Genomic DNA, 19,004 nt, shown 5'->3' on the forward strand with positions numbered 1-19,004 from the left:
ATAATTAAATTAAATTCCATAACTGTCCTTTTAAAATTAGGGGTATTACAAGAATGGTGGGTCTAAGTCCCCAGCTCTCGAGGTGTTAGATCATTTGGGTGAGGACTTTACCGAGGCACTTAGGGGAGAGAATGTGGAAGTGTCCTCTCGAGAGGTGCCAGGGCATGATGAAAATGCAGAGGTAACCCAGGCTTCTCTTTCGGGAGTGCAAGAGCCCCTACGTCCTCGAGAAACACATGCAATGGAGGAACAAGTAATGGAATGGGACTCGTTTGTGAAGAAAGAGACATCGAATGGGGGAGAAAGGCAACCTTCGCCCTCGGGAGAGCTGCAAGCCTCGCTGAACCCTCCTGAGTCGCAAATAGAGACATGTTGTCAATTCAATCATTTTTTTTGATTTTTGATTTTTATGTTTGTTACTTTTAAGTTAGAACATTAAGGTTACGTTTGGTGTACAAGAATGGAATGGAATGCAGCTTGGAATAGATTAAAAATGAGAATGAAATGGAATGCTAATATTTTTCCATTATTTAGTGTAATACGGTGAATCGTTATGGAATAAAATGATTATTACCATTCTATTGTTTGGTTGACCATCATTAAATCTGGAATGGAATGATTTTTCTCCAAAATACCATTTTCAATGGTTTACATTACTTTTTAATAAAATTAATCAAATTAATATTATGACGATGAATTATGGAACGTTATAAGATGCCCAATACTGCCATTGAAAAAAATAAAGAAAAACCTTAAAATAAAATAAAATATTATTTTTTACTCCAAATGATTGTTAATTTTTATTTTATATTATCATTGCTCCATATATAAATGTTCGAAGAGAGAAAAATGGAGAATCAAACAAATGTTTCAACACAAAGATACAAAAAAAAAAAAAAAAAAAGTGATATACTCAGAAGATAAAGAGATTAATACCTACAATTTGGTTGAAGATGCTGCAACTTTTTATCAATGGCACCCCTGGGTATATTCAGAAGAGAGGGAATGTGAAAGACCTTTACCACGTCTAATAAAGAAGTTGAAAAATAGAATGTGAAATATTTTTTTGTCTATACGACAGATTTTTGCTTTATTAGAATGTGATGAAGGGCTTATTGGGAATATTACAAAAATATTTAATCTTACTATAGAATGAAATGACCATTTCATAAGTTTAGTAATAGAATGAATTTTCATTCCAATATAATGGTCATTCAATTCTATTCAATTCCTGCCCACCAAACAAATGAATGGTTGGAATGAGCATTCCATTCTATTTAATTCTTCCACACCAAACGTAGCATAAAGTCGTGGTAAATTATATTATTTTTCTTTTATTTATTTATATATATTTTTTTATGAGGTGGGTGTATTTTATCCAATTTTTATTATTATTTTAAATTGTTTTAAAAAAATAATTAAAAAAAAAACTATTGTGGGCTTCCAATCGAATGATCCAATCGAAAGGCTCCCTGCAGCTTCATTCTCTCATCGCGCGGACCACAGAGTTCACTGTGAGACTGAGTCCAGACTCCAGAGAGAGAAGCTCTAGAGAGAGAGAGAGAGAGATAGAGAAAACCTAGAGAGAGAAAGATGAAGCTTTCGCTGAAAGTTCAAGATCAGCACAAGAATGCCCAACCTCACCTCCTTCACAACCACCACCAAAACCCTCTCCTCATCCGAGCCAAAATCCCCATTTCAGTCTTCGGCTTCCCGTTCCTCTCCGCTGTCACCGCCACCGATCCCTCCGACGTCTCCTTCTCTCTCTCCACCAATTTCCCCACCGGACCCTCCGTCAAACTCTCCTACGCCCCTACCTCCACCACCAAAACCGCCGTGGCCTCCGCCACTCCACCTTTAATTCTCACCCTCAAGTCCGGCGTCAGCTTCTTTGGCTCCCCAAACAACTCTCCTCTTGTCATCTCCGCCCACTGCACTTTTTCACCTCAAAACCCTAACCCTAACCCTATCTTCTCTCTCCAATTCAAGCCGCAGTTTGGCAATTTCTCGCTATGCAAAACTACCTATTCTGCCACAAACCCTAACCCTAAAGCCAATGGTGAGGCCAATTCGTTTGGGTTTGTGCCATTAGAGAGGTCAACGGTTTGGAAGGACTTGAGTCACTTGACAATGGAGTCTTGTAGTGGGAAAGATTCAATTTTGTCGGGAATTGCTGTCAGGGCAAGGACGGAACTGCCGGTGACAAAGCGGGTGGCTGTGAATTTCCGGTGGGGAGTCAATTTTCCAGCTGATTTTGGGAAACAACTGCCTTTCTTGAGTGTGAATAAGGTTGGGATTGAAAGGGTAGATGAGGTAAAGGAAGTGAAAGAGATTAGTGTGAAGAGAAATGAGAGCAATGTAGATGATATGAAGGTGTTGAAGGGGATGTGTTTTTGGATGAGAAGTGAATTGGATGCTTTGCAGAAAGAAAACAGAGAGATGAAACATAGGTTGGAGGAAATGAAATTGGGGCAATCTGTGAGGAATTATAGCCACGGTAGTGATGGTGTTGGAAAGAGTGCGCCACCAGTGGTCGAGAATTCAGGTGGATTTGAGCAGTGGAGGAACAAGAATGGTGGGAAAGACAATGGGCGAAAAGAGTCGAAGAAGACTGTGAACCGAGCAGCCGATGTGGAGAGTGAATTGGAGAGAGCTATTAAGGCTGCTTCCTCTTTATGAGGTTCGAATTTATTTGCGTTTGGATTTACTCTGTCTGCAAATGAATGTACATAAGAATTGAGTTTTATATATCTTTTTAGTGCAATTGGCCTAGCTATCTCATGCTAGTATAGAACTAGCATGCCTTGTATTGCAGCATTTTTAGGTTATTGGGAGAAACCTTGTGATTTGGTCTGCAAATCTTCAGAAATCTACTTTTTTGTAACTAAATACGTATTTTGAGGGTCACTGCTAAAGGTTCTGTTTCTCTTTCCTATAACTGCAATGTTCTATGGATAATAAAATTTGTACTGGGAAGCTTTGCTTGTTTGTCTACCTTCTCTAACTTAGTTTGCATTCTCTTTCTTTGATTACATATTTTGTATGTTTTAATGTGATGTTATTTTATAGATTGAGACTATCATTAACAAATATTGCCAACGTAGCTCAAATATTGCAGAATATCCTTAACGAGTTGCTGATGTTTTGGGGGATTCTAGTGTACAAATTTGGTTTCTCCTACAATTTATTGACTTAAAGAAGCAAGTCAACTTCTTCTATGCTTTTTTTTCCTTACTGCCTAGATGGATACTTAGCTCTATCTGGCATGCCCTCATGTTTTTAACTCAATGTTTGACGTTTCAATTTTCTAAAGGTAAGATGTTAGGATATCTAGAAACGTGAGATGTAATTTTTGAAGCCAAAGCTCTATGCTTCTCCCCTGTTTAGGCAAAGCTTTAGTTAAAATTTGATAATTTTCATTTTTGGGGAAACAAATTAAATTAGTGACACCACATGTACATGTTATTGACTTAAAAAATGATTACAAAGCCTGCGGCATCTGCCTCTTCTGCTTCAGTAAATTTACCACATTTTAATTTAAACTATCTTTACGAGTTCTATATTTAGAAGGGGTTTTCTGATGAGAAGATTGTTTAAATACGTCCGTACTTGGTGAGAAAACTAGGTGATTGAAGTGTTTTTATGTGGACAGTTTAGACTTGGTTTGTGAAATACTCTTACTCCATCATGAAATAAAAGCAGTATAACGATAAATATTATTTGTTTCCCTCTGCATCAATGTTGAAATTTTATGTAATTTATGTGAGTTTCGAATACTTCATCTGCATATAAATGGACATAAAAGTGATATTATTATTATTATTATTATTATTTTAAGTGCAATTTTTTTGGTTATATCGTGCAATGCAGAATTAGCATGCCTAGTGCTCCAGTCTTCCAGTACAGTTTAGACCTCTTAAAATTATTCATTTATTGAGACAGAACTTGTAGTTTGGTTTGTATGTCAGTGGAAATTTCAGATTTTGGTCATTCTTAAACACCCATTGTGTGGGTCTCTGCAAGAGGTTCAGTTTCTCTTACCCACAAGGGTACAACTGCAATGTTGTTTGTTAAGTTAATTTATGCTGTGAAGTTTGTTTTTTAGTCTAACTTTTCAAGCTTAAGTTACAGCATTTTCTTTTATGGCAGATTTTGTTTATTTTAATATGTTTTTATTTTTGTAATTCCCACTAATATTATTAACAAATATTAGTATTAAAAAAAGCCAATTATTGGAAAGTATCCTTAATAGCTTTCCAATGGTTGGGATTGTAAAAAATTTATAAGACTCCTACTTCCCAAAGGGAGGTCAGGGGTTCCAACTTCAGTGGAGGCAGTGTGTGTGAGTCCCAACTAGGTAAAAAAAAAAATTGTAAAAAATTTGGTTTCCCCTAACATTGTTGACCTAAAGAAGCTACACCATTTTATAATTTTGTTTTCCTTGTTATAAATGGATAATTAGTTAACCGTTTTGGCATGCCCTTAGTTTCTTCATGCAATGCCAATATGACTAGTCCATTATTTAAAAGGCTAGGTCTTGGGATTTCTTGATGCATGTGATGTGAGTTTTGAAGCTGAAGTTATGCTCCTTTCCTGTTCAGGCAAAAGTTTAGTTCAAAATTCGATAATCGTCGTGGGTTCATTGGCTTAGAAAACGGTTCAGCTATCGTATGCTATAAATTTTGGCAGACTTGCAATTTAATACTTTAAATCTTTATTGATTTTGATGCACACAGAGTAAAATCAAATGACATTCATAAAGACTGTTGCAATTAAATGTGTTAGACCTTAATTGATTTTGATGCACATGAGTGAAAAAGCTTATGTTGTCAAGATTGTTTGAGTTACTTCAAAAAATTTTAGAGCATATTGTATAACCCTTCATTGTGAAATAGAACCTGATAGATGCCTTAAATTTCTAACTATACTAGCAATGTGCTTGAAAAAGAAGCACAAAAGAGGAAGGTTGTATTAGATAGCTGATGGCCAGCTTAAGACCTTTGTCAGACCACTGCAATTATTGTCATAAGAAGTTATTGCCTATTGAGACCTGTTTGGGAGGAGGAAGCATTTAAAAGAGAATCAAAGAAGCTCGAGTGGACAATCAATGTGATCACTGAATTGCAGAGAGCTGGCATAACAGCTTCCTTGTTTCTGCTTACTTACTTATATAGGATATTTTAAGAAGTGAACATCTTTCTTTTTAGTGGTGTCTGGGAAAGAATAGGAAATGTGATTTCACTATATTTCTGACTAGGAACAGGGCCTACCGCAAAGAATAATTTTTTTATTGGGGCGATAGTTCTGAAAAGATAGATTGCCTATATTTTCTTTCTTCTCGGGAGAAAGACGATTGGGGGGAGCTAATACGAATCTCAGGTAAAATTAGAACAATTCCCACATTCAAATCCCCCCTTTTACCATTAGTGAGAACACTCCAACATTTGCCTTCAGGAGACTTGTTTAAGTAAAACCACCCAACCTGCTTAATGCGGTTTATAATTGTGGTTGCCTGATGAAAGGATCGTTCAATCTTGATTTTCTGTGAGAAAACTTGGCAATTGGTGTGTTTTTTGCATGGATGGTTTAATCTTTTGGCATTTGGTGAATTATTACTTCCACTCTCTGAAAATCACAGCAGTATAACTACATATCTTTTTTCTGCAGTTCATGTTGAATTTTGTTGATTATGGTCTTTTGTGTAGCTCTTCTGACTTTGTCCCATCCCTTTGATGGTGGCTTTGTAAGAGCAGGTTGGCCGGGTTTACATTCCACCGAGAACGTTACCGCAACAACCTGAAGTTGGCTTGAGAAACTACCATTGAGGGAAGGATCCAGCTTTAGCTCCAAAGGTAGCAATCATATATATAGAGTATAGTTTTGTTGAGTGTTCTTTCAAAGTCCTCCTAGATATCAATTGTAGTAACTCTCTGGCATTAAGCTTTTAAACCATGAACTTAATTAATATTGAGAGGCAAATTTAATGAATTGGTCAAATTATTGCTAGTTTCTTTTATTTTTTACACGACACACAAATTTATTGAAATTCAAGCAAAAGACAGACCACAGTTGCAACCCAGTGGTACCTCTTCTACCGCCCAGGATGGAAGGTTGAGAGCAGTATCTCTTCTAGCGCCCAAGATTGAAGGTTGTGGATTCGACTCTCAACATCCAAATGTGTGGGTGTGGGTGCGTGCATTATTTGTCTGGACAAAGCAAATTACAAATTAGAAAAAATACACACACAAATTACAAATTAGAAAAAAAACACACACACACACACACACACACATGCATACATGCATGCATGCAAATAATTGCTATATCACTTGATCATCTCAAGGCCTTTGTTATTAGAATCAAGCATAGCATATTCTAACAATGAAGTCTATAATATCAGGGCCCCTCTTCAACCTAAAAGCATATCTTAATGAAGTATCAACTAATCTATTACACCCTCTCTGAACAAAATGCAGATAACAAAAGCATATCTTATTTGCATATATTTTTATGGTTTTTAAATGTTGAATTTTCTTTGTGTGTATTCTATGTCAATTGTAGTGATTTACCATTTAATAAATGACTGAAAACAAACACCAATTTTCTTTAATCCAACAATGAAATTTGAATTCATGCTCCTCTTTAGAGATTTAAATTCAAACAATGGCCAAGTGAAATGATCACATTTTTTCTTGAAAGACTCTAGAGATATTTCAACTCAATTCTCTCTTTCAATTTTTTGACATTATAAAAAAACTAAATCCATCAAAATTTTACTTATACACGCTGATTGGAAATTATTGTTAAATTGAAACACCTAGTTCACAAATTCTTTGGCGGGCTTGAAAAATAACTTTGCCCAAAAGGGAGAAAAACTTAAAAATTAATTTTCCAAGTTTAATTTCTCTATCTCCATTTTTTTTTTTAAATAATTATTTTCCTTGAGTAATTTGTCCGGCAAAAAAAAAAAAAAAAAAAAGAGAGTAACAATTGTTTTCTTTTTCCTTTTCCTATTACCTTAGATTATAAATATGAAAACAAAAGTCCAAATAAAATTGGAGGCACTTGAAACAAATGAATAATAAATAAATGGATGTGTAAATCTCTTGTGAATGAAAATAAATATTTATTTATTTATTTATTTATTTTCATTCATAAGAATATTTTTTTTAGAAAATATTTTTCTTTTTATGCTAAAATATTTTTTTATTTTTATTTTGTCGATATTTGGTAAAGGAAGTTGACGGCAGAACATATAAAATAACTTGTCAAAAATTAATAAATGAGTTATTTTTGTTAAATTTTTATTTTTATTTTCCTCGTAAATATTTTACAAGCCTAAATCTGTGCGTTTGTGACTTGTTTTTATAATAAATTAGTAATAAATAAGAATAAATCTGAAAACAAGTTAGGTCTCTTTGCGCCGTCAACGTTATCAGATGGCTCAAATTAGGGTTTGTCACTCGTGCGTTTCTATAAATACTCCACGCACACAGTCCTGCTTTACTCTCTCTCTCTCTCTCTCTCTCTCACACACACTCACACACACACACCCCGACGCATTTAAGTCATGCATTTCTCAGAAGTTCTGAGCACAAATTAGGGTTTCTTATCTTGACTATTGGATAGACAAGTCTAAAGTTCAGTCTTTAAGTAGTTTTGAGCATAAATTTCACCTACTATTATTCTAATATACCTCTAAAGTTCAAGTCTCTTATTTTATTTTTGCTAGCAATATTAGGGTTTTCCTGTAAAAAAAAAATTAGGGTTTTCTTCTGAATACAAGCCCTTCTGAAATTAGGGAGGAAAGAGACGAGGTGACGAAGAAATTCATTGGTCTGTCAATCCACTGACATACTACTGTATGATGTTAGTCGTGAATCCCGACAGGTTCTGATCGTCTCTATTCTCTTCGATCCAACACACACACAATTCTCCACGCCAATTCAAATCTTTGTATGTGTATATCTATATATAGGTATCTATAGATAACTGAGTTTATGTTGTTTTCGTTTTCATGGGCTTATAAGATTCAATCAAACAATTCGTCAAACACAAACTCAAATCTTTGTATGTGTGTATCTATATATGTATCTATGTGTGAGTATGGGCATATGAAGAATCTCGTAACAAATGGGTAATTTGCATCTGAATGTTTCTGTTTGCAAAATCATTTTAATTTTTATTATTGCCTCTTTGTTAGATAGTTTTAAAAAATAACTCTTAGGAATTTTTTTCAATCCATTCCAGGTTTAGGTCTACGTAGAATTGCCCTTTGTTAAAACCTAAGGCAGAGGAGATGTTTTTTATGCTCCTCTCGTGTTTTAGAGAAAACTAAAATATCATCAATATAAACAACAACAAAATCTTTAAGGTCATTAAAGATCGAATCCATCCAGCTCTGGTAAATCTGAGGCGCTGTATTAAGACCAAAAGGCATAACGGTCCATTGATAATGGCCGTGAGGAGTGCTAAATGCCGTGAGAGGTTTGGACTTCTTTCGCAGCTTTATCTGCCAGAAGCCAGCTTTACAATCAAATTTACTAAAGATTGTTGATCCTCTCGTTTGATTGATGAGAACATCTTTGCGAGGAATAAAATATCCATCAAAAATGAGATGTTCATTAAGCCGTTTATAGTTGATGACCATACGAGCTTTTCCACGTTTAACTTCACTATGGTTTCTAACCATGAAAGCAGGACTGCTGTGTGGGCTGCGTGTGCGTTCAATGAGTTTTTTCTCAAGGAGATCTTGAAGTTGGGCATCAAATTCATCGATGTCGCGGCGTAGATAGATCATGGGTTTAACACGAATAACGACATTGGGATTTTTAAGTTGTAGACGACAAAAACGAGGGCTTCGTTTCCACAAGGTAAGTGGATTTTCAGAGAAGTTTTGACGAAGCGAATTATAGAGCCAATGGATATCTTGTAGTACCAAGGCATCAGATTCTCGTTTGGGTGGAGAGAACTTTTCGTTACAAACGGAGGCTAAATTTTCCTGTATAGGAATTTCAACAACTGTTTGATCTTTTAGTGTTAACGAAATGGTTTTTTCGTTTAATTGTAAAGGAAGGTAACTATAGATAAAGTTACATCCTAAAATGAAATCGCCATGCATGTATGGGAAACACAGGATTTTGGGTATAATGAATTTTTTATCATTAAGCCAGATTGCTACATCCTTGGCCTTAAACTGGATGACGTTTAAAGGTGCTTCAGCGTCAATTCCTTGAACACCAATAGGATGTTTCATTTGTTGCCATTTTTCGGATGGCAGAGCATTGTATCTACAACAACTGGTAGTTGCGCCGGTGTCTATTAAAACACAAAGGCCATATGGTTTATAACCTTTGAAATTGAGAATGCCGTTAACATAAGTATATTTTCGTTTTTTGCCTTGCGAAGGAGCAATCAGAATTTCATCTTTTCCGGTGCGGAAATGGAAGAATTTTGCAGAATTCATCTTGTGTGTGGATCCAGGCAAAAAGGGGGCATCTTGAGGATCGATAGGAGTTTTTCCTTTTTCTGTCCATGTAAAACGACGTCTAGGAGGTATTTCGACGGATTTTCTTGGGGGAAGGAATCTGTCCCACCCAGGATTTCTTTCAGATACAGATCGTTGTAGCTGAGGTGGTTTTGCTTTATTGGTAACATAAAGATTTGAACCAGAAGCATGTATTGTAGTCACAGTGGGTTCTGTGATACGTAACTTGGGAACAGAATTGATGTTATCAAATAGCCAGGTTTTTGGTATTTCAAGATCGGTCCAATTGAGTAGTTTGGGCTCAATTATGGTATCGAATGGTCTTGGCTCGAATAGAGTAACTAGTTTAGAGTCAAGTGTAGGAACTGTGGCAGTTTCGGGTTCTCTAGTGAGTTCATAGAGGACTTTCCACTGGATTCCAAGGCTAGGGGAATCGTAATCCATTTGTAGTTTTGACAACTGGAGTTTAACTTGAAGGACCTTTTCGATGTTTGGGTCCGAAAGGGAAATGAAGTAATTTGGTTTGATTTTAAACCAAATAAGATTGTTAACTAAATTGGATTGAACACCGCCAATTAGTGCATCAACGGGTTTATGAAAACGATTATCCATAAGGAGGGCTATAACAGGTTGATCTGTTCCGCGGCGAAACAGCGAGGTGATCTTGATCTGTACTAGTCCAATATGGATATAACGAGCTAGAGGATTTTGTTGTTTCCATCGATCGATTTTATCCTTGCTGAGGATATTAAAACCACATTGACCATTTGCTGTATAGTCAATTGTTGTATTGCCACTGAATTGTTCTAAAATTCGTTTAGAGAAAATGGCAAATCGGGAAGTTTTGTAGACTTCTTCTTTTTTGATTCGTTGGAGCTTATCGAACTGAATCAATTGTTCGTTAGTGAACTGGACTTCTTCGCCTATGATGTCACTTAGTTTGATGTTAGTGTTTTCTTCAGGAAGGGAAGGAGTAACGTTTATCATGCAGATATGTTCAATATCCGAGGAGTCGTCATCAGTAGTGTTGTGAGAAGAACTAGACGAATTGCTAGAATCAGTATGACTGGAGAGTTCATATAAAATGGCAGAGGGATCGGTGACATCGCTACCATAGACGACACAAAGGTTATCGGTCTGTAGACGTTTAATCATTTTTGAAGCCTTCTTGCCTTTTTGGGGGCAATTAGTGGCATAGTGGCCAGCTTCATTGCAAATATAACATTTGCAGTCCTTTTTGGTTTCCAGGGCTTTGGAGGATTTTTTGGATCCTTTCTTTTTTCCTTTCACAGGTTTTTGAGAAGGAGCTTTGGTAACATATTTCTTGGAAGCTTTCGGACGGCGTCCTTTCCATTGTTTCCAACGAAAATTTTTTCGCTTGGGCCTTTTTGAGGGGGCAGCCCGATAAGGAGTGCAACCAATTTTCCAGGTTTCCTGGAGAATCTTGTCACAACAGCGTTGGCCTTCTGCAGTGCCATTGATCTGGTTTTTAACCTGTTTTTTGGCTTTGGTCTCAAGACATTTTTCGTTAATGAGACGATAGACAAAATTTGTTCGGAAACCGATGTTATCAGCTTTTTGGATACGAACAAGGAAATCGGGATAGCCTTTTGCGGCGAGTTCATCCCAAGGATTTGGAAGTTTGTGAAAGAACTGGGGTAACCAATGTTCTATCGCATTGGGGGGAAGTCGTCGAAAATATTTGGTAAATAGTTTGACGTATTCGGGAAATTGGCAAATATTGCATAATTCGATTTTCGAAAGAGCACATGTTGCATCATCCGTGAGGAGTTGCTCACCGGTATGCCCGACCAATTCTTCTTTAAGGATTTTTACAAAACCGCGTAAAACACCATCGATTTTATCGAAGTTATTTAACAGGGCATCCTTTTGCTGTTTACCTTGAGGAGTTTGATCCCATTGTCGCAGCCAGTCAAGAGCATCGCCTTGGAGGGTTGCTGAGAGGTAATCAAGGAAGCGGGGGCGTTCCCAGGTTCCTTTGTAGTTATTGACTAGAATGGCTAAGGACTGAGCCCATTCGTCGATTGTTTTTAAATGGTCCTTATAAGGAACATGCGTAAGATCAAGATAAGTTCCATTTTGTGAAATGGGAAACTTATTGAGGTCATCCTTTCGTGTCCAGGTGGGGACTGTAGAGGGGACGGTAGAAAAATCATATTTGTATGAAGACGTATAGATTTTTGGTTCAGCAGCTGGTTTAGATTTTTCTTCATCTGTTTTTTGACCGGAACCTGAGACTTCTTCGGCTGGAAGAAAATCTTCGGTAGGGAAATCGCCATAGAAGGATTCGTCAAGAACTGAGTCAGAACGACGTTTTTTGGCTTTTCCTTTAGAAGGTTTCGCAACTTCTTCAATAGGTGTTTCTGAAGAAGAGGAAGACGGAAGAGGGTCGGCTTCTATAGTTTCATCTAATTCTTCTGAGGAATCAGATTTGTCGGAAAAAGCATATATTTGCTCATCTTCTGACGTGTTTTCTTCGTCAGAGGAACTTGATGACTCATTTGGAGTATAACCAAAGTGAGTGAGAAGATTCTCATTTTGTATAGAGATCTGTCGTATACGAGTGATTATATGAGCGCTTTCGTCAAACGTGAGTTTTGGATCGACGTATAAAGCTTGTAAACAACTAAGCTGATCTATGATGCTATCATAATCATCTCGGCGATAGGAAGATGAAGAGGGTGTTGAGAAAACTTTAATATTTTCAACAGTGTCTTCATGACCGTAGAATAAAGGTTTGACTTTATAACGGGTTGGTTTCTTCACAGAGGGTTTGTCTGTTTCTTCAGACGGGGTATCTTTGGAAGGAAGATCTGAAGCTTGAGATGGAGGATCTGGTGGATCTGGAGGATAAAGATCCGACAGTTTGGCTTTCTGGAGCTTGGCTAAATCAAGAGTCATTTGATTTAGTTGGTCTTGCAAGGTTTTGTCAGGAGGAGTGGAAAGAGTGAAAATCTGGGTAAGAGTTTCAAGTTTGTCATTCAGGGAGAGTAATCCCTGTTGAACATCATCAAAAGAGGAAGCCATATGAGTGTTGGTTGCCTCTAAATTATGTTGGAAGTCGATCTTCCAGTCTGTAACCATATCGACAAGAAAGTTGAGTCCTGCACCAACGTGAGGGAATGACACGGGTTCGGTGGTATTAAAGTGAGCGATATGACGATAGTTTTCGTTTTCGATATTTTGACCTGCAAGGTTTCGTATACAGTTTACAGAAGTAGTGTGTGCCATAGTGATTTATTCTGAGATGTTGTAGAAACTGTCCTGGTGCCTAAAACCAAAGGTTCCTGTAGCTTAACAAAGTCACAAGGGTCATGCAGACATTTGACAGATAAGCAAAAACAGGATAATCTGGGCTTTTAACAGTAACTTACATCAAAGAGATATATCATAAGCACAACTTAAAACTGAAAACTTTATTACAGAAAACTTACAGTGGTCCAGAATCGAAGTAGGCTCTGATACCAATTACAATGCGGAAATATGCGGAAATAAAACAGAAACTTTACATGAAGAACCTCAAATGAGGAAAGGAGAAAAGAGAATGAAAAAACAGATGTCCAAAACCATGCTGAGGCTTTGGTTTAAATAGCGTTACAAAAGGTAAACAGTTTCAGAGAAGATAAGACGGAATCTTTTCTTTTACTGTTTGAGAAAGGTGTGTCGGCAGCTTTCACTGTTGATGAATAGTGTGTCGACAACTTTCGGCTACTTTTGCTTTTAGAAAAGTAGACAAGACATTCTTCTGTCGTGTGCTGGATCAGGGTTGCAGTCGAACAGCGAAGAGTGTCGGTTATCCTTCCATGGCATTGATGATATTATGAAGTTCATATTCATCAAGTGAGGGAGGACTGTCAGGTGACTGAGCATCAGCAATGTCCCATTCGAGGTTAAGACGTTCGGCGCCATCTTTTACTCGAAAAGGGATGTCAAGGGGACTGAGGCCAATGATATCTTTTAAGAAATCTTTAGCAGTCTACTGGATCCATTTTCCAGCTATGATCAGGTAAGTTAATAAACTTACCTTTTCCTCTCATGACTCCTACCAGAATTTTCCAGCTATGATCAGGTCTATGATTTATAAAATCAGTCAAAACTGGCACTACAGTCGTCACCTGACTTTCTGGATTTCTAGTTCTATTGGAAGTTACGAAAAAACTCGCTTCTTCCAACCTTATCAGATATGGTTTCTCCGATACACTGGAGATGACGAATATTCGCGCACCAACTTGTTAAATTCCAAGGAGCTTGCCGACAGCTTAGATCCATATAGATCCATATTATTTTGAGATCCACAGTTTCTTACACCTACAAGATACTGCCAGACGAGTTCTTGATGGATCATATTACCACCAGGAGCCTATTTTTTATTGTTGTGATGGACGCAGACTCTTCATCACCACCATCCGTTGCTATTATGCCGATACTACTGAAGGTGAACACAATGTCCAGACTGCTAAAGATTTCTTAAAAGATATCATTGGCCTCAGTCCCCTTGACATCCCTTTTCGAGTAAAAGATGGCGCCGAACGTCTTAACCTCGAATGGGACATTGCTGATGCTCAGTCACCTGACAGTCCTCCCTCACTTGATGAATATGAACTTCATAATATCATCAATGCCATGGAAGGATAACCGACACTCTTCGCTGTTCGACTGCAACCCTGATCCAGCACACGACAGAAGAATGTCTTGTCTACTTTTCTAAAAGCAAAAGTAGCCGAAAGTTGTCGACACACTATTCATCAACAGTGAAAGCTGCCGACACACCTTTCTCAAACAGTAAAAGAAAAGATTCCGTCTTATCTTCTCTGAAACTGTTTACCTTTTGTAACGCTATTTAAACCAAAGCCTCAGCATGGTTTTGGACATCTGTTTTTTCATTCTCTTTTCTCCTTTCCTCATTTGAGGTTCTTCATGTAAAGTTTCTGTTTTATTTCCGCATATTTCCGCATTGTAATTGGTATCAGAGCCTACTTCGATTCTGGACCACTGTAAGTTTTCTGTAATAAAGTTTTCAGTTTTAAGTTGTGCTTATGATATATCTCTTTGATGTAAGTTACTGTTAAAAGCCCAGATTATCCTGTTTTTGCTTATCTGTCAAATGTCTGCATGACCCTTGTGACTTTGTTAAGCTACAGGAACCTTTGGTTTTAGGCACCAGGACAGTTTCTACAACATCTCAGAATAAATCACTATGGCACACACTACTTCTGTAAACTGTATACGAAACCTTGCAGGTCAAAATATCGAAAACGAAAACTATCGTCATATCGCTCACTTTAATACCACCGAACCCGTGTCATTCCCTCACGTTGGTGCAGGACTCAACTTTCTTGTCGATATGGTTAAAGACTGGAAGATCGACTTCCAACATAATTTAGAGGCAACCAACACTCATATGGCTTCCTCTTTTGATGATGTTCAACAGGGATTACTCTCCCTGAATGACAAACTTGAAACTCTTACCCAGATTTTCACTCGTTCCACTCCTCCTGACAAAACCTTGCAAGACCAACTAAATCAAATGACTCTTGATTTAGCCAAGCTCCAGAAAGCCAAACTGTCGGATCTTTATCCTCCAGATCCACCAGATCCTCCATCTCAAGCTTCAGATCTTCCTTCCAAAGATACCCCGTCTGAAGAAACAGACAAACCCTCTGTGAAGAAACCAACCCGTTATAAAGTCAAACCTTTATTCTACGGTCATGAAGACACTGTTGAAAATATTAAAGTTTTCTCAACACCCTCTTCATCTTCCTATCGCCGAGATGATTATGATAGCATCATAGATCAGCTCAGTTGTTTACAAGCTTTATACGTCGATCCAAAACTCACGTTTGACGAAAGCGCTCATATAATCACTCGTATACGACAGATCTCTATACAAAATGAGAATCTTCTCACTCACTTTGGTTATACTCCAAATGAGTCATCAAGTTCCTCTGACGAAGAAAACACGTCAGAAGATGAGCAAATATATGCTTTTTCCGACAAATCTGATTCCTCAGAAGAATTAGATGAAACTATAGAAGCCGACCCTCTTCCGTCTTCCTCTTCTTCAGAAACACCTATCGAAGAAGTTGCGAAACCTTCTAAAAGAAAAGCCAAAAAAACGTCGTTCTGACTCAGTTCTTGACGAATCCTTCTATGGCGATTTCCCTACCGAAGATTTTCTTCCAGCCGAAGAAGTCTCAGGTTCCGGTCAAAAAACAGATGAAGAAAAATCTAAACCAGCTGCTGAACCAAAAATCTATACGTCTTCATACAAATATGATTTTTCTACCGTCCCCTCTACAGTCCCCACCTGGACACGAAAGGATGACCTCAATAAGTTTCCCATTTCACAAAATGGAACTTATCTTGATCTTACGCATGTTCCTTATAAGGACCATTTAAAAACAATCGACGAATGGGCTCAGTCCTTAGCCATTCTAGTCAATAACTACAAAGGAACCTGGGAACGCCCCCGCTTCCTTGATTACCTCTCAGCAACCCTCCAAGGCGATGCTCTTGACTGGCTGCGACAATGGGATCAAACTCCTCAAGGTAAACAGCAAAAGGATGCCCTGTTAAATAACTTCGATAAAATCGATGGTGTTTTACGCGGTTTTGTAAAAATCCTTAAAGAAGAATTGGTCGGGCATACCGGTGAGCAACTCCTCACGGATGATGCAACATGTGCTCTTTCGAAAATCGAATTATGCAATATTTGCCAATTTCCCGAATACGTCAAACTATTTACCAAATATTTTCGACGACTTCCCCCCAATGCGATAGAACATTGGTTACCCCAGTTCTTTCACAAACTTCCAAATCCTTGGGATGAACTCGCCGCAAAAGGCTATCCCGATTTCCTTGTTCGTATCCAAAAAGCTGATAACATCGGTTTCCGAACAAATTTTGTCTATCGTCTCATTAACGAAAAATGTCTTGAGACCAAAGCCAAAAAACAGGTTAAAAACCAGATCAATGGCACTGCAGAAGGCCAACGCTGTTGTGACAAGATTCTCCAGGAAACCTGGAAAATTGGTTGCGCTCCTTATCGGGCTGCCCCCTCAAAAAGGCCCAAGCGAAAAAATTTTCGTTGGAAACAATGGAAAGGACGCCGTCCGAAAGCTTCCAAGAAATATGTTACCAAAGCTCCTTCTCAAAAACCTGTGAAAGGAAAAAAGAAAGGATCCAAAAAATCCTCCAAAGCCCTGGAAACCAAAAAGGACTGCAAATGTTATATTTGCAATGAAGCTGGCCACTATGCCACTAATTGCCCCCAAAAAGGCAAGAAGGCTTCAAAAATGATTAAACGTCTACAGACCGATAACCTTTGTGTCGTCTATGGTAGCGATGTCACCGATCCCTCTGCCATTTTATATGAACTCTCCAGTCATACTGATTCTAGCAATTCGTCTAGTTCTTCTCACAACACTACTGATGACGACTCCTCGGATATTGAACATATCTGCATGATAAACGTTACTCCTTCCCTTCCTGAAGAAAACACTAACATCAAACTAAGTGACATCATAGGCGAAGAAGTCCAGTTCACTAACGAACAATTGATTCAGTTCGATAAGCTCCAACGAATCAAAAAAGAAGAAGTCTACAAAACTTCCCGATTTGCCATTTTCTCTAAACGAATTTTAGAACAATTCAGTGGCAATACAACAATTGACTATACAGCAAATGGTCAATGTGGTTTTAATATCCTCAGCAAGGATAAAATCGATCGATGGAAACAACAAAATCCTCTAGCTCGTTATATCCATATTGGACTAGTACAGATCAAGATCACCTCGCTGTTTCGCCGCGGAACAGATCAACCTGTTATAGCCCTCCTTATGGATAATCGTTTTCATAAACCCGTTGATGCACTAATTGGCGGTGTTCAATCCAATTTAGTTAACAATCTTATTTGGTTTAAAATCAAACCAAATTACTTCATTTCCCTTTCGGACCCAAACATCGAAAAGGTCCTTCAAGTTAAACTCCAGTTGTCAAAACTACAAATGGATTACGATTCCCCTAGCCTTGGAATCCAGTGGAAAGTCCTCTATGAACTCACTAGAGAACCCGAAACTGCCACAGTTCCTACACTTGACTCTAAACTAGTTACTCTATTCGAGCCAAGACCATTCGATACCATAATTGAGCCCAAACTACTCAATTGGACCGATCTTGAAATACCAAAAACCTGGCTATTTGATAACATCAATTCTGTTCCCAAGTTACGTATCACAGAACCCACTGTGACTACAATACATGCTTCTGGTTCAAATCTTTATGTTACCAATAAAGCAAAACCACCTCAGCTACAACGATCTGTATCTGAAAGAAATCCTGGGTGGGACAGATTCCTTCCCCCAAGAAAATCCGTCGAAATACCTCCTAGACGTCGTTTTACATGGACAGAAAAAGGAAAAACTCCTATCGATCCTCAAGATGCCCCCTTTTTGCCTGGATCCACACACAAGATGAATTCTGCAAAATTCTTCCATTTCCGCACCGGAAAAGATGAAATTCTGATTGCTCCTTCGCAAGGCAAAAAACGAAAATATACTTATGTTAACGGCATTCTCAATTTCAAAGGTTATAAACCATATGGCCTTTGTGTTTTAATAGACACCGGCGCAACTACCAGTTGTTGTAGATACAATGCTCTGCCATCCGAAAAATGGCAACAAATGAAACATCCTATTGGTGTTCAAGGAATTGACGCTGAAGCACCTTTAAACGTCATCCAGTTTAAGGCCAAGGATGTAGCAATCTGGCTTAATGATAAAAAATTCATTATACCCAAAATCCTGTGTTTCCCATACATGCATGGCGATTTCATTTTAGGATGTAACTTTATCTATAGTTACCTTCCTTTACAATTAAACGAAAAAACCATTTCGTTAACACTAAAAGATCAAACAGTTGTTGAAATTCCTATACAGGAAAATTTAGCCTCCGTTTGTAACGAAAAGTTCTCTCCACCCAAACGAGAATCTGATGCCTTGGTACTACAAGATATCCATTGGCTCTATAATTCGCTTCGTCAAAACTTCTCTGAAAATCCACTTACCTTGTGGAAACGAAGCCCTCGTTTTTGTCGTCTACAACTTAAAAATCCCAATGTCGTTATTCGTGTTAAACCCATGATCTATCTACGCCGCGACATCGATGAATTTGATGCCCAACTTCAAGATCTCCTTGAGAAAAAACTCATTGAACGCACACGCAGCCCACACAGCAGTCCTGCTTTCATGGTTAGAAACCATAGTGAAGTTAAACGTGGAAAAGCTCGTATGGTCATCAACTATAAACGGCTTAATGAACATCTCATTTTTGATGGATATTTTATTCCTCGCAAAGATGTTCTCATCAATCAAACGAGAGGATCAACAATCTTTAGTAAATTTGATTGTAAAGCTGGCTTCTGGCAGATAAAGCTGCGAAAGAAGTCCAAACCTCTCACGGCATTTAGCACTCCTCACGGCCATTATCAATGGACCGT

At 37.9% G+C, this 19,004-nt stretch overlaps 1 protein-coding gene and 1 non-coding gene across 2 annotated transcripts; both read left to right on the top strand.

The window, feature by feature from the left end:
• The first annotated feature begins 1,480 nt into the window (after positions 1-1,480).
• On the top strand, positions 1,481-6,006 carry LOC132303488 (uncharacterized). The gene is made up of 2 exons (XM_059800763.1): positions 1,481-2,680; positions 5,754-6,006. Exon 1 carries the CDS (start codon positions 1,594-1,596, stop codon positions 2,677-2,679), a length of 1,086 nt encoding a protein of 361 aa, XP_059656746.1. The 5' UTR covers positions 1,481-1,593; the 3' UTR covers position 2,680; positions 5,754-6,006.
• A 1,806-nt stretch (positions 6,007-7,812) lies between these two features.
• On the top strand, positions 7,813-7,901 carry LOC132305991 (small nucleolar RNA snoR14). Its single transcript, XR_009481788.1, has one exon. It is a non-coding gene; the product is annotated as a small nucleolar RNA snoR14 (small nucleolar RNA).
• The last annotated feature ends 11,103 nt before the right edge of the window (positions 7,902-19,004 follow it).

This window comes from Cornus florida, unplaced genomic scaffold (genome assembly GCF_030987335.1).
Source record: "Cornus florida cultivar Cherokee Brave unplaced genomic scaffold, ASM3098733v1 CherokeeBrave_3.0.0_Hap2_Chr04, whole genome shotgun sequence".
NCBI classification, from domain to species: Eukaryota; Viridiplantae; Streptophyta; class Magnoliopsida; order Cornales; family Cornaceae; genus Cornus; species Cornus florida.